General features: G+C 44.1%; 1 protein-coding gene across 6 annotated transcripts in view; it reads left to right on the top strand.

The window, feature by feature from the left end:
• The first annotated feature begins 378 nt into the window (after positions 1-378).
• lrba (LPS responsive beige-like anchor protein) overlaps positions 379-12899 on the top strand; it is a 185539-nt gene continuing 173018 nt past the window's right edge. For 2 of the 6 annotated variants that reach the window (XM_047577880.1, XM_047577878.1), the window contains exon 1: positions 383-1393. In XM_047577880.1, coding sequence (XP_047433836.1) covers positions 1208-1393 — 186 coding nt within the window. In that variant the 5' untranslated portion in view covers positions 383-1207. Of the gene's footprint in view, positions 1394-12899 lie in introns of all 6 variants that reach the window. The other 4 variants (XM_047577881.1, XM_047577882.1, XM_047577879.1 and 1 more) reach the window with 3 other exon arrangements.

Below are 12899 nucleotides of genomic sequence, written 5' to 3'. Positions count from 1 at the left end.
GTGAGGTAGAACTAAATGTAAATACTGGAGAAATGTCCTCTGTATTTTACTTAGAGCAACCCATTTGAGGCAATGGGCATGAACGGCAATAATTGTTTCATTCTTATTATCAGCACGTGTAGAGTTGGTGTGCTGAACTGCATTCTTTATCTTTCTATCTATCTATCTATCTATCTATCTATCTATCTATCTATCTATCTATCTATCTATCTATCTATCTATCAACTAAGTGTAGAGGCTGAAATCCAGTGTTTTGTGCATTATACTTGCATTATACTTTGAAAAAACAGGTTCTTAACAACCACGGTTCCCCCCCTCGGGTTAATCACATTTAAGTAACTGAGTTAACACGGGCGAAGTTGTTGATTTTCTCCGAATCCCTGCGTGTCGCCGTGCTAGAAAGCCACCTGAGCAGCACACCTGCCACCGAGCGGAGCAGACCCAGCTCCCCACTGCGCATGCGCCGCTCACTCAAGGGCTACACTGTCATGGCGGTGACGAGCTGAAGCTACCGGGGAAGATCAGGAAGCAAATGCAGCGCAGCTGGGTCACCGTTGTCATTTAACCAAGTCTGCGGAGTTTCCCGGGGAGCCCCGAGCGGACCCCCGTCCTTCGTCGTCTCCCTCCGGAGCTGCTGGCGGACTTGCTCCCCCCCAGTTTGTGAGTTTTTCCTGCTTCTGCTTCAGCGCGCTACCTGTCAAGTGTCTGCACTCAGTGACAACAGCAACTTCCACGGCTGCACGGAGACATTAAAGTCACCGTATCCTCGTTCGCCGTCTGACCGAGCGGAGGAGGAGGAGAAAGCAGGTAAAGGGGAGAGCTCCGCTTCACCTCTTGTCACCTGCAGAGCTCCTCTTCGCGGATTTTTTTTTTTTTCTTAATCCATCCGTCTGGAGTCAAGTTACGGATCAGGGCAGAGGAGGGAGAGAGAGAGAGGAGTAGTTCACTGACATTTCCAGCCTGTAGCAAAAAAAAAAAAAAAATCTCTCAGCGCCTTTAATTGTTGCCCACTTTCGAGGCTCATTCGGCCAAACAGTTGTTGGATGGGGAGGACAAATCTTCGCTTATGTGCCTGTGTGGACTGTCAACAACTGAGCTGAAGGGGAGATAGAGTCCTCTTTCTCCTCCCGACGTCGGCGTCGCTTGTCACCGTTGGAGGTGAACAGGTGCCTTACCTGTGAACGCCACCTGTCCTCCTTCCTTAGCCATGGCTAGCGAGGAGCCGGCGGGCGCCGCGCAGCCCGGCGATGGGAAGGACGGGAGACCGGGCGCCATGGCTCTCAACCCCGCGGTGCCCATCAGGGGGATACGGATGAAATTCGCCGTGCTCGCCGGCCTGGTGGAAGTTGGGGAAGTTTCCAACCGAGACATTGTGGAGACGGTGTTCAACTTGGTAAGCTGATTAAGGGAGCTCAGAATAGGCCGTAGACGGCACTGTCACGCTGTAGCGCTGAGCCACCTTAAACGGTTGGAAAAGTCTGACATCATTCATGTTTGCATAAAAAAAAAAAAAAAAAAAGAGGCGTTGATGATCCTGCACCACTTTAAATAATTGCTTATACTTTAGCAGCGACGCTGACTTAAATGTCCCACTCTGGAAAGAGTAATGAGTCAAAGCTAAATGACCTCTTTCCGGTTACCCATGCTCCTGTTATTGCTCTGTGCCATGTGTCTCAGGAAAACCGTGCACAAGCTACTTTGTTCTCTTTATTTAAGCTTGAACTTTACCATTTCACATGTTTGTTTTTTTAAAGATGCACACATTTCATGTAATTATGTCTGACATGACCAGTGTCAGAATCATCACAGCAGAAAAGCTGCAGCAGCAGCAGCAGCAGCAGATCAGTCCGTAGGTTTTGGTGACACATCCAGGTCAGTCCCAGGAGGCAGCCTTATGTGAGTGCGTGTGTTACCTGTTGGCCACCCTCAAACCTTTAGCCAGCCTTGTCCGCCTGCGGCGCCGATGGCCACCGCTTGCCAGAGCCCATAAAGCCACTTTTCAGCAGCTTCTGGGAATGAATGAAACTCTACCGGTAACCAGGAAATTCAGCACGAAGAAGGCGGGGGTGAGCCTGCTCAGCTGGACTTTTAGGCAGGGATGTGGGAGGAAGAGAGCGCGAGTGGAGGTGAAGGTGGAACCTGCAAAACTGCTTTGTCACCGTGGCAAAACAATGGAGTCCTTTAGAAATGGAGGCTCGTCTTCCGTAGCCTGTAGTCGTATAAGTCGGCCCCTGATCCAGCCCCCCCCCCAACACACACACACACACACACACTGGGGGAATTGTAGTTTGGACGCCTCTCCTCCTCGTGTGTCATGAAGCTGTAGCTCCTCTCAACGCAAAGCTATTCCTCATCCTACCTGCAAGCCAATTATACTACACGCTAAAATAATAATAAAAAGCTAGGAGAGAGGTTAAAAAGTCCTCACAGGTACAAATCATCATCACAGGCACAAATATTTATTTTTTTAATGTGGCAAAAACTTGAATTTTTGTTCATTAAGAGGATTTGGAACCAAAGATGCCCGGACACTGATTACAATCTTTTGCTAATGTAATGAAGTGTCACTCACTAGCTGTCTCCTAAATGGTCACGTTGGCTTTCCGCAAAGTTAATTTTCTCTTTATTTGTATTTATTTTTGAATTGTGCTTCATATATGTGGCTTGTGAAAAACGTGTCCCAATATTTACTGATATAAAGTTGAATACAAGGCCCTGGCTCTTGTTTTATAAATCACTGAGCCAGCGGCTGAAGCCAAATGACAAAGATAAAGGAAATGTAAGTAAACTACAGTGACCGACCTTCGATAGGAATCCTGAACTGTCAGACAATAACTGCTAAAGCGGAGTTATTGTTCGACAAATGTCACTTTCTCATTTAAGAGTCATTGTCTGCAAAACAGTGCTCGGTTGCCGTTATTATCAGGCGGAGATGTGGTTGTGAGTGAGTGCCGAAAAAATGCGAAAGCGATATCACAAGGAAGTACTGATTTCTAAAGAGAGGAGGATGCCAGTGCCTAGATAGGCCGTGCTTTAAGTCAGTCCTGCTCAAATGTGACCTGTAGAGGCTGTCATACAATCAGCGTGATGACACAAATATCTGATGCAGCTCTGGTGGCGTCCTTGGGACTCCGCTTTTAGTGCGGTCAGCGGCATTTTAGGCCTCGGAGAGATGTCGCTGTGCATTTCTTTGTGATTACCACACATCATGTCCTCCGCACCCTCTGCTCACCCTCCCGTTTGCTGATAACTTGATGTGCTACAGAGGCCAGAGCAGTTGCGGTAATGCAGCCGCCTTGCTGCACACCTCATTTGGTTAAATTTTAGCTCGGTTTCCCCGGGATGATCGTTTCTCGGTGTCACTAGTCATCACAGTGGTGGTTCTGACGACTCGTGACTGGTGGGCTGGCGATGTGAAGTCCAGGATTTTTAGAAAGAAAACTGTGCTGACTTTGTTTTCACCTGCAGTCATGAATTTGCAAATAAGAGGAAGAAGAATATATCTTGTGTATAGTCAAAGGAGCTGTGGCTCAAACCGCACTTTTTCTTATGTCTAAATATAAGGCACCACAGCACAACCGGGGTAAATAAAAGCGAAAGTAAAATTGCTTGAAAGAGAGGACGATAGGTCAAATTCCTCTCGAGCTTCCTCCTTATGATTAAAATGGGTAATATTTAATCTGGTATCAGTTTTTTTTTTCGTTAAACGTTAATACTGTTTTGGTGGCGGTGTGTCATAATCGCACACTATCTGGTCAGATTGGTTATTTTGCTGCTCTGTCGCGGCTCATCGGACTGGATCGGAATTTCTTATTTAAAAATTCAATTCGAGAAGAATTCAAATTGTTCCGGTGGCTGAATGAAATCGACGGTACGCCCAACATCTCTTTAGAATTAGTTTCTCTTTGCTGTGGAAATGACAAAGGTAGATTTTAGCTGTAACCGGATTAGTTGTTTATGATTAAATCCCCTACACGGCCATCATAACCACCCACCAACCTTTTTTTTTTTTTTTTCCCCAAAGGTATGTGTAGGCATCTTTAACAACATGACTCCACCCGCCTCCAACCTGGGTACAGCTGGAGACATTGAAAACACCTCCAAGAAGCTTTAGTTATTGGCAATATAAAATTATATAGTACAAGCTCCTAATATATGGCTTCATAGATTTGATTGGAAAAAACAGTTTTATAATACTACTTTTTATCTTTTTGAATGAAAACAATTAGCTGTCTAATAATACTAATAATGTAAAAGTGCTTCACCAAATATTCAGAATTGGTTTATGTTTCACACTTATGTAGCGCTGTGGTTCGATAAACCCTAAACCATACTTTCAGGTTTAAAAAAAAAAAAAAAAAATCTGAGCTTTCTGTCCACAAGATCACAAGAACAGATTATATGGTGTAATCCTGAGCCGCACAAAAAAAGACTAGTAAAGTTTACCGTCTACCAACCCAGGCAAACCGTCTTCCTGTCTAATGTTGAGTCCAATGTTCACTGCCGCGTTCGTCCCGTGCCAACTCACGAGGGAAAAAAACAATCAGCGAGTCTCTCAGGCGTGGGTAATGTTTGACTTTTGTCAGCAGTTACTAGTTTACTCAGTTCTTAGGCAGGTAGCATGCAGCCAGCTTGTGTGCTGTGGCTGCCCACAGCTTTACAGGAAGCAGACGCTGTTGTGTTGTCTTTTATTCTTTTTTTTCTTTTTTCTTTTTCTGTTCTGGCAAACTGAAACGACGCGCTGAGAGCTGCAAGGAGCTGCGGGGTGACGGCTCTCGTGTCGGTTGTGCCGAATAACAAAAGTGACTGACGTGTTCGTCGTCATTCTGGGGCGACGCTGGGGTGCGTTTTTGCAGGCGACACTGAAAGTGCACGTTGGTGGCGAGACAACACCGTTGATTCACCGGAGGGGGAGGGGGAGGGGGAGGAGGAGGAGGAGGAGGAGGGGGTGGGGGTGGGGTAAATGAATGCCAGGTCCAACCGTCATAATGTTGTGGCTGATCTGTGAATTCCTCTATAGGAGATGAATAAATGAGGAGAGATTTTCACGTTGTAATAATGGCTGCTCAAAGATAATTATCCTGCTTCAGGACACCTCAGCGAGAACAATTAGGACTTATCAAAGAAACGCAGTGCAGCAATAATCTACATAAGATGGAGTGATAATCGAAGAGAAAGAATACCCACCCACCTACACGCAGCGTGGCGGAGAATCTTCTAGATCTGAGTATCGTGGTGCTCTCTGATGAGGCGCTGACCTGAGCCACGCTCTCCTCTGTGAGGTGACACAGGAGAAGGGTTGGTGTCTGCATGGAAGGTCGTAGGGTTGGTCGCTGGCTTTGTGGACAGCTGTGCAACCCAAAGCTGTTTGTGTTTGTTATCTTTACATGTCTGAAGTATTACTTCAATTTAGTCTTCGTTTGTTGCATAGGGAAACCCGATACAGCCGATCAATAACGCAGAACAGCCACAATTCAACCTCAATGAAATGCTTTATATTTTATAAAAATTCAGCCCGTGCCCCAGGGCCACACAAGCTTAAGGCGTTCAGTTCTATTAAAGGACTAAATGGAAAACTCGAGAACTGAAGAACTTAATGGGAAATGTTAAATAACATTCACATTAATTGTTCAATGTCTTTTTTATATATATATTTTTCATATGCACTTATGGAGTACTATTATGCTCACATTCAGCTTTATGTCTTCATTTAGGGACTCTGGACACTGTCCCTTTATGCAGCCTCTCTGAAATGTTTTAGCTTCCATTTCTTTTAGCCCCTCCCCCTCCCTCCCTACAAACCGACTTTCTTCTGATTGGTCAACCCTGCATCTGGTTAACTTTAAAGAAAGCAATCCATAAACCCACTAAACAATGCGTGGTTTATGCTTTTGTGTGAATTTGACACGGGGACAGGCCAGACGCTACGCAGATTTTATGGAGTCTCCAATGTGACAGCTTAACGTGCGCCTCCCCCGAAACGAAACTAGGTGCCGCAGCAGCAACGCAGGCCACACGAGCTGTGATTGGTCTGCTTGGTAGTAGCATACAAACCTGGCTGCTTCTTCATCTCTGCAGTTGCAGTTGCAATCCGAATTGATTGCTTTGGATCAGTAGAGATGGGACACATCAAGGAAAGGTTAACCGAGAGACGTTCGGAGATTCTGTGGTGAAAGTGTCAGTCGCCGTTGTTGATGGTGAAGCAGGAAGTAGAAACAAAAATGAATCAGACTGGCAAAAAAGACACAGCGCCAACTAGTGTTTGGAGGTGTTTCCCCTTTGCACCATTCGACGTCTTTGTTTAGAAAATATTATATTGTATGCCATAGGTCTTCAACAGGTGGCTCACAACCCATAGATTGTACTGCAGACCAAAATATTTGGTTGATTAGACATTTTATATACATATATGTATATATGTAAAAATGTTGAAGACCCTTGGCTTATGCTGTCACAAAACAAACACATGTTCTTTTGCTGGAGCACTTCCAGTGCCTATGATATGAATATTTGCCAAGAAATAATTTGACTTTGTGGGTGTCCTGTACCCACACCAGATGACCGATGAGATGACATTAGTAGAAAATTGAGTGTTCACCGCAATCTGAAGCCTGGCATTTCACCTTGTTATTTGAAACCGTGGCCACATTTAAATAAGCATCTGCCACATTCTGTGTACTGATGGAAAATGAGGAACATTTCCCTCCTTTAATTTCTCTGGAGCCTCTGAGCACCTACATCGTACTTAATTTGCCTACAAAGCGCGGTTTATTAGATCTATATTCGGCTTTACCTGTATCTTAAACCTCCTCTCATGTTTCAAGCCGTTGAATATTTCATGCAGCGTGTTTGGTTTCTTTTGCGAGGTGGGGGTGGGGGGCCTGGAGAAAAAGTGGACTCGCGTTTGTTTTGTTCTAAATTTCAGGCGTTCTGTTTCTATTTGCGTCAAAGAGGCAAATCGGTTCCATTCGGCTTGCTCTGTATTATTTTAGGATGTCATCCTTTGTCTTTGCAGTATCAGTTTGATGCGCTGCGTTGTTGCCCACTTTATCTTCTACTGATGTTGACACGGAGGATCCTCCTTTGAGATAGGCTGTCATAAGTGGAATTAATTGTTCCAAACTGCATCTCATACTCGGTTTCTTTAAATAGTCTACCTGGTACCTTTCTTAATCACCGCTGCAGGGAATAAAAAAACAAAAAAAGTAATTGTGCTGTGGAATTTGTAATGTATCAGGGTTCGTAATCGTGAAATTGATTTCAGTTTTATCGTTGCTATCGGCAGATGTTGGTTATTTTTGTTCTCACTAAATAAACACAAAGGATGGTTATAGTCGGATGAGCCTCGAGGCACAGAGGTGAGACTGATCCTTAAAAGGCATGCCTTTTCCTTTTTAAATACATTTATAATCGCTGTACGCCATGCAGCTCTGTATAATTCCCTGGCGGCGTGCGTGATGCGGACAGAATCGCAACAAACACACAAACGCCCCCTTCACTCGCGCACAATCTAACAAAAGTGCCAGGAGAGAGAGGGCGATCCTTGTCCTCTCTCCAGGCATGCTGTGCCCTCTCTGGCAGTAACAAAGAGCCCTCTAATCTGACACATGAATGAAATCCTATCTGCTCCCCTCCGTTATCCGTCGCATCAGCCCACTTCCACGGTCACACCTTTTCCCTCTTTCTCCACTGTAGCCGAAAGCGGTTTGAAGCACTTGAGGGCCGTTGTCTAAACATGCCCGACCTGAGTCTGTTTATAGTGTAAGATTAGTTTTAGGTTCATCGCTCGGTGTGTCCCTAAATGACCTTTTTTTTTTTTTTTTTCTCCCCTGATTCAAAAGAGCTCATTTTTGAAGCCATTCCACTGGTTTTGGCAAGAACATCGTTTGAGTAGTAAAATCAACACAGTGAGCATTGCATTTTTGGGGGTAAACGCACAGGTTTGACAAGCTAGCATTAGCTTGAGGTGAAACCGATTCCACTGGGATCTCCGTTTTCTGTTAATCTGTGTTTGCACGGTTGATACAAATGAATATTTCACACAAGATTTCTTTGAAAGATTTCCTCCGGTGGGGAACGCGTCGGACCACGTGAACACAGACAGCCTCTTTCATTCCCTCGAGAACCCTCTGGGGGAAACGGCTGGCCATATTTACGGCTATCCGAAATCCTGTTACTCTCCGAGCCTTTCGCATTCCCTAAAATGTGGCCTCTTTTTTTTACCAGGGCGTGCATCTGTGCCGCTGACTCCTCGGTTTGTGTGCGACTCTCAGACACGACTGTAGCAAACTGATGCAAAAACCCAGGCGCTGTACGCGGGAAAGGCTCGTAAAAAACCCGACCAATACTGACACATCCCAACGCTCGCCACACTCAGGGAAAAAGGTTACGCTTGGGATATCCGAAACAGATTTTCTGAGCGGTTCGGAGTATTGTCGTCTCCTGAACGATCGTGGAATGGTAGGGTGCACGTGAATGAGTGTTTAGCCCTGGAGCAGGTCAAATAATGCGCCCATCATGCCTCATTGTCTGCTGTGTGTGGACAAACAGGCAGATGGCCTCAGGATTCAGCCATGTTCGAATGAGACGCGTGTCAGATAAAAGGCTAATGCTTTTCATAACACATGTCTTTACATATTTGTATTAGGAAGCTTGAGATCCATTCGTTTGGGGCTTTGCTTGCTACTTGGTGTTTATTCTAATTTGTGTGATGCGACTGTTGCTGGTGAAGAGCTCGCGGACGTCCCCGCTTGTTTTCACATCTTTCTTTGGAAAGAGTGATTATGAAAACTTCCTCCATATGGCAATTTAATGCTTCGCTACCTCAAGATTTATTTATTTATTTTTTTGTGTGTCTTTTCCCCCTGTTAGTAACAAGACGTATGGGCAGCTCAGCTGTTTAAGGATTGAGGTTGTTCTCTGTTGGCTGCCACCGAATTGTGATGCACAGAATAATCAGCTGCATTGTTTGTAGACTTTTCAGCCCAGCGATCACAGTTTACACAGTAATTATTAATTTGCTTGCTTTTTGTGAACTTTTTTTTAAGGTCAATTGGTGTGAAGTTGGTGAATGGCTTGAATACATTCTCCCAATGACAACAACTTTCATAGGCATTCCCTGTCGCCCCTTTTCTAGCTTTTGCTTTAGTTATTTGGTGGCAGGTGCACTTCACCAATGACATTCTCAGTGGCTGAATGTTTTGCGAATGGTTAATAACTCACCAACCATTTTCCTGCAGTTAACCGAAGTCACTCTGTCGGCTTCTAGGAAACAGGGTCATGGTGTAGTTGGCGACTTTGCCCTCATCTCTCCTCTCATTGTGTCTTTGTTTATAGAAGAAACAAAGACACTTTGTCTGAATGCTGCTGGTTCTGTTGGAGGAAGCTGGGAACCAACCTGCTGATAATCGAGCTGTGACCCAGAGTCAGACACAAGGGCAGTTCCACGCTCTGTCATGTCTTTACTGTGTGTACATTAACACACTACAGGGGTGCTAAACTATCAAGATTACGCCACGTCAGAGAGAAGTAAAAGAAAACGTGAATTATTTGGTGGAATTGAGTTAAAATAATACGTCAGTTTGAGTGGATTAATGAAGCTCTCTTTTTTTCTGGGGTCTTGATGAGATAACGAGGTCAGACCCAGAGCAAAAGGGCCGAGCCCAGCTTCAAATTAAACAAAGTATTTGTGCCTTTTAGACATTAGGGTGTGACATACGTTGTGCTTTCACTTGTCACTATAGTGCTGGTATGTTTCCATCCACTTACATGACCTGGGTGTAGATGTGCCATTGGCAAAGCTCCACAATAAAAAAACAGTGTGATGACCTCATGTAAAGAACCCATTTCATCACCTGAGCAGCCTCGCTTTGACAACTGGCAATGACGTGATAATTTTCAATCCAGACGTGGATTGTAGGTATGTTGTCCATAGGTCATCCCTACTTCATTTTAAATGTAGCTGCTAGCACGTAGAGCTCTACAACTGGCTTCATTCACCTTGTTCCTCTTCGGTTTTCACCTCGGTCCATCTGAAATAAACATGCGCTCTGCTCGGGTAATCAAAAAAAAAGAGAAATGCACTTGCTTGTTAAATTCGCAAAGCCCAGTGATTAACACACTACTTCCACCTTGAATGCGGGCATGGTGGGTAAATTGACATGTTGGAACATTATAGCGGAGCTCCTGGCTAAACAGGAAGCGGTATTAACCTCCTGGCCTGCTGTCTTCTTTTCACAGAGGGGGGCGTAATGATATGCTAATGCCGATGCCTCCCAGCCAAGTTTTAGCGCGAGATGCTGAGAAAGGGTGTGAATATTAAATCATAATATGAAATCCCTGCGCCATTGTTAAAGAAACACAACAATGAAACCGTGAGGCTGCCTCACCTTTAATGAAGATTATTCATGTGAAACCAACAATAAGTGGGGTCATTCATATACAAATCCAAATATGTTTTTTCTTCTCTGGCGTTATGCGGCGCTGCCTTTCTGACTGGTTTATTCTTTGCTCAGGGCAGTTGAATTAGTAGTTTATGTGAACCTTTAATGACGGCACGTAGAAGCATGCTCTTTGACGTTCTATCTGGGATTGAATTGGAGATCTTCCAAATGGCATGCTCTCTTTATTGCCTGATCCAAATCTTTTTTTCTAGTGGAATTGCATTGTATGGCAATAGATGTTTTTTCAGTGCGAGGGCTTTATCCTGGGCCCATCTAGATGTTGATCTCATGTTTTTACAGTCAACAGAAGATATGAAGCCAAGTTAAACCAATACTGTACCAAAGAAAAGTTGGCTCAAACTGGAAATGGATCAAGTTCACCACGAGATAAAGAATTTCTTTATCCAGCCTCTTTCATTGAGGCAAAGAACAAACACAGTCAAGAGTAGCCATTTTGCTGATGCAACCACGTGACAGTAGATTTCTGGAACACATGGACGTGTGTTTGTAAAATTCTGCATAGCACCAACACAGCATCAAGCTAGAGCCTTTGCATCATACCGTCAGACTAGGAGAGCATTGGACTCCTCTGACCAGAATACTGCAGGAAGAGGACGGTCTAGAGAGGCTTCTCATAGCTACGATTTCTGATGGATTATTGAACCACAGTTCTCCATATTCATAACTTTATTATGTAACGGCTAAATGTTAATTATTCATTCAACTATGTTTCGCTTCACACGTAACAACTTTTGTATTGTTGATTAGTTACTTTATTTTGGCGTCTCATTGGGTAGGTTTCCTGATTGCAGCCCTCTTAAGGGATCATCTCCTTTCTGTTATACACTGTTATATAGTAGTTTAGTTGGCCGAAATATTACCTTGCAAATTACTAAGCTGATAGTTTTAGGATCATTGGGTTCTGTTGAAGCTAAATTAGTGTATTGGCAGATACTTGATTTGGGATCTAGTGAATTTGGAGGCCAGGTCAACACTTTGTGGTGTTTTTTTAGTTCTTCCTAAACTGTTTTTTGTGCATATGTCAGGCTGAGGATGGCTGCTGCCATCTTGGAGTGTCATTGCTATGTGTTGGGAATGCCTGGTCTGGTCTAAGTGGGTGTCTAACTAACATCCACACAAATGAACGCCAGGTCCAAAAGTTTCCCAGGCGAACACTGAATTGTCACAAAATGATCAAATGTTATTTATTTTTCTCGTCAGTGGTTTCAATGTTGTGGCTCTTCGGTATAAATAACATAGCTGCACTGGGAAAAAAAATGGCTTTTGGTTGAACCTGACTGCAGCCTACTTTCACTGTCAGCGTGAGCAGCACATCTGTTACCACTGGGAATTCACGCTACACATGTCTCATGAATAAGAGCCGGGGAATCGGATGGAACACAGTTTTTAACGTCTTGAAGTGTTTACGGTTAGCTCAGCAGCTTGGAGTACATTTTGCACCAACTAGTTTTTACATTCACAAAGTTTATCTCTTTCTTCTCCGTGTTGTGTTTTGTTGACTCAGGGCTTACATAGGTGCACCCCCCCCCCCCTTCATGGTGAGTTTCAATGTTAGTTCTTTTCTTTCCCACAAGTTAAACACATTTTTCAGTTTTGCCTTTCATGCTGCCTTGCGTTGTAAACTTCCCAGTGGCTCGTAAACCACAGCAGGCTTCCCCCGGGGAATGATACTGCCTCAGCATCAGTCACTGGAAATGTAACAGAGTTACATCCTTTACGTCTGTTTTCTGTAAATAAAAAGGGATTTACCGACCGCACTATTCATAATATAGATTTGCCTGTATCGTAAGGCAAAGCATGGGTTGCACCTTTGGCTCAAGAAAGCAGTTTTCTGCAGGTTGGAAAGCTTTAGGTCTTGAATGTGATTATGTGATCTTGGTTATTTTGTGGGAAGATGGTTTGGTTATTGTATCTTCACCACTACATTGTATCGCTCATTTTCCTCCCCCAGTGCGATAAATGACACATTGTTCTTCTGCTGCCACAAAGAAACAACATTTCTTTGTGACATTTTGAAGACGCTGGATAGTACAAAACTTCTTGAACTGTTTATACTTTTATGCAAACAGAGGTAAATTCAGATATGGTAAATTGTCGCATGTGTCTATCAGATTTTCTTGAATGACCAGGCTGTGGTTCCAGAGGAGCAGCAGCAGGAGGAGGGTGATAAGAGGCTGCCCAAGGTGGAACGTGCCCATGGTCTAAATTAATGAACACGTTTGCGTATGAAGGGTCGAATGAAGGCTATGCAATTCACGACCAGATATCTGACCATCTGCCACAACCACAGAGTCTGCATTTTGTCTTGGCAAAGCAGGAGTTCACACTTTTCTTTCCCTTCGTTGCGGCATGAATGTTAAAATCCGCCTTTTAAATCCAGTGAAATGAATGGAGTTATTACCCACTCGCTCCAGTAGTATGTTTCATTTACATGGA

Source organism: Mugil cephalus, chromosome 2, assembly GCF_022458985.1.
Source record: "Mugil cephalus isolate CIBA_MC_2020 chromosome 2, CIBA_Mcephalus_1.1, whole genome shotgun sequence".
Lineage (NCBI taxonomy): Eukaryota > Metazoa > Chordata > Actinopteri > Mugiliformes > Mugilidae > Mugil > Mugil cephalus.
The sequence above is the reverse complement of the archived record's forward strand: the minus strand, read 5'-3'. Positions and strand labels throughout refer to the sequence as shown.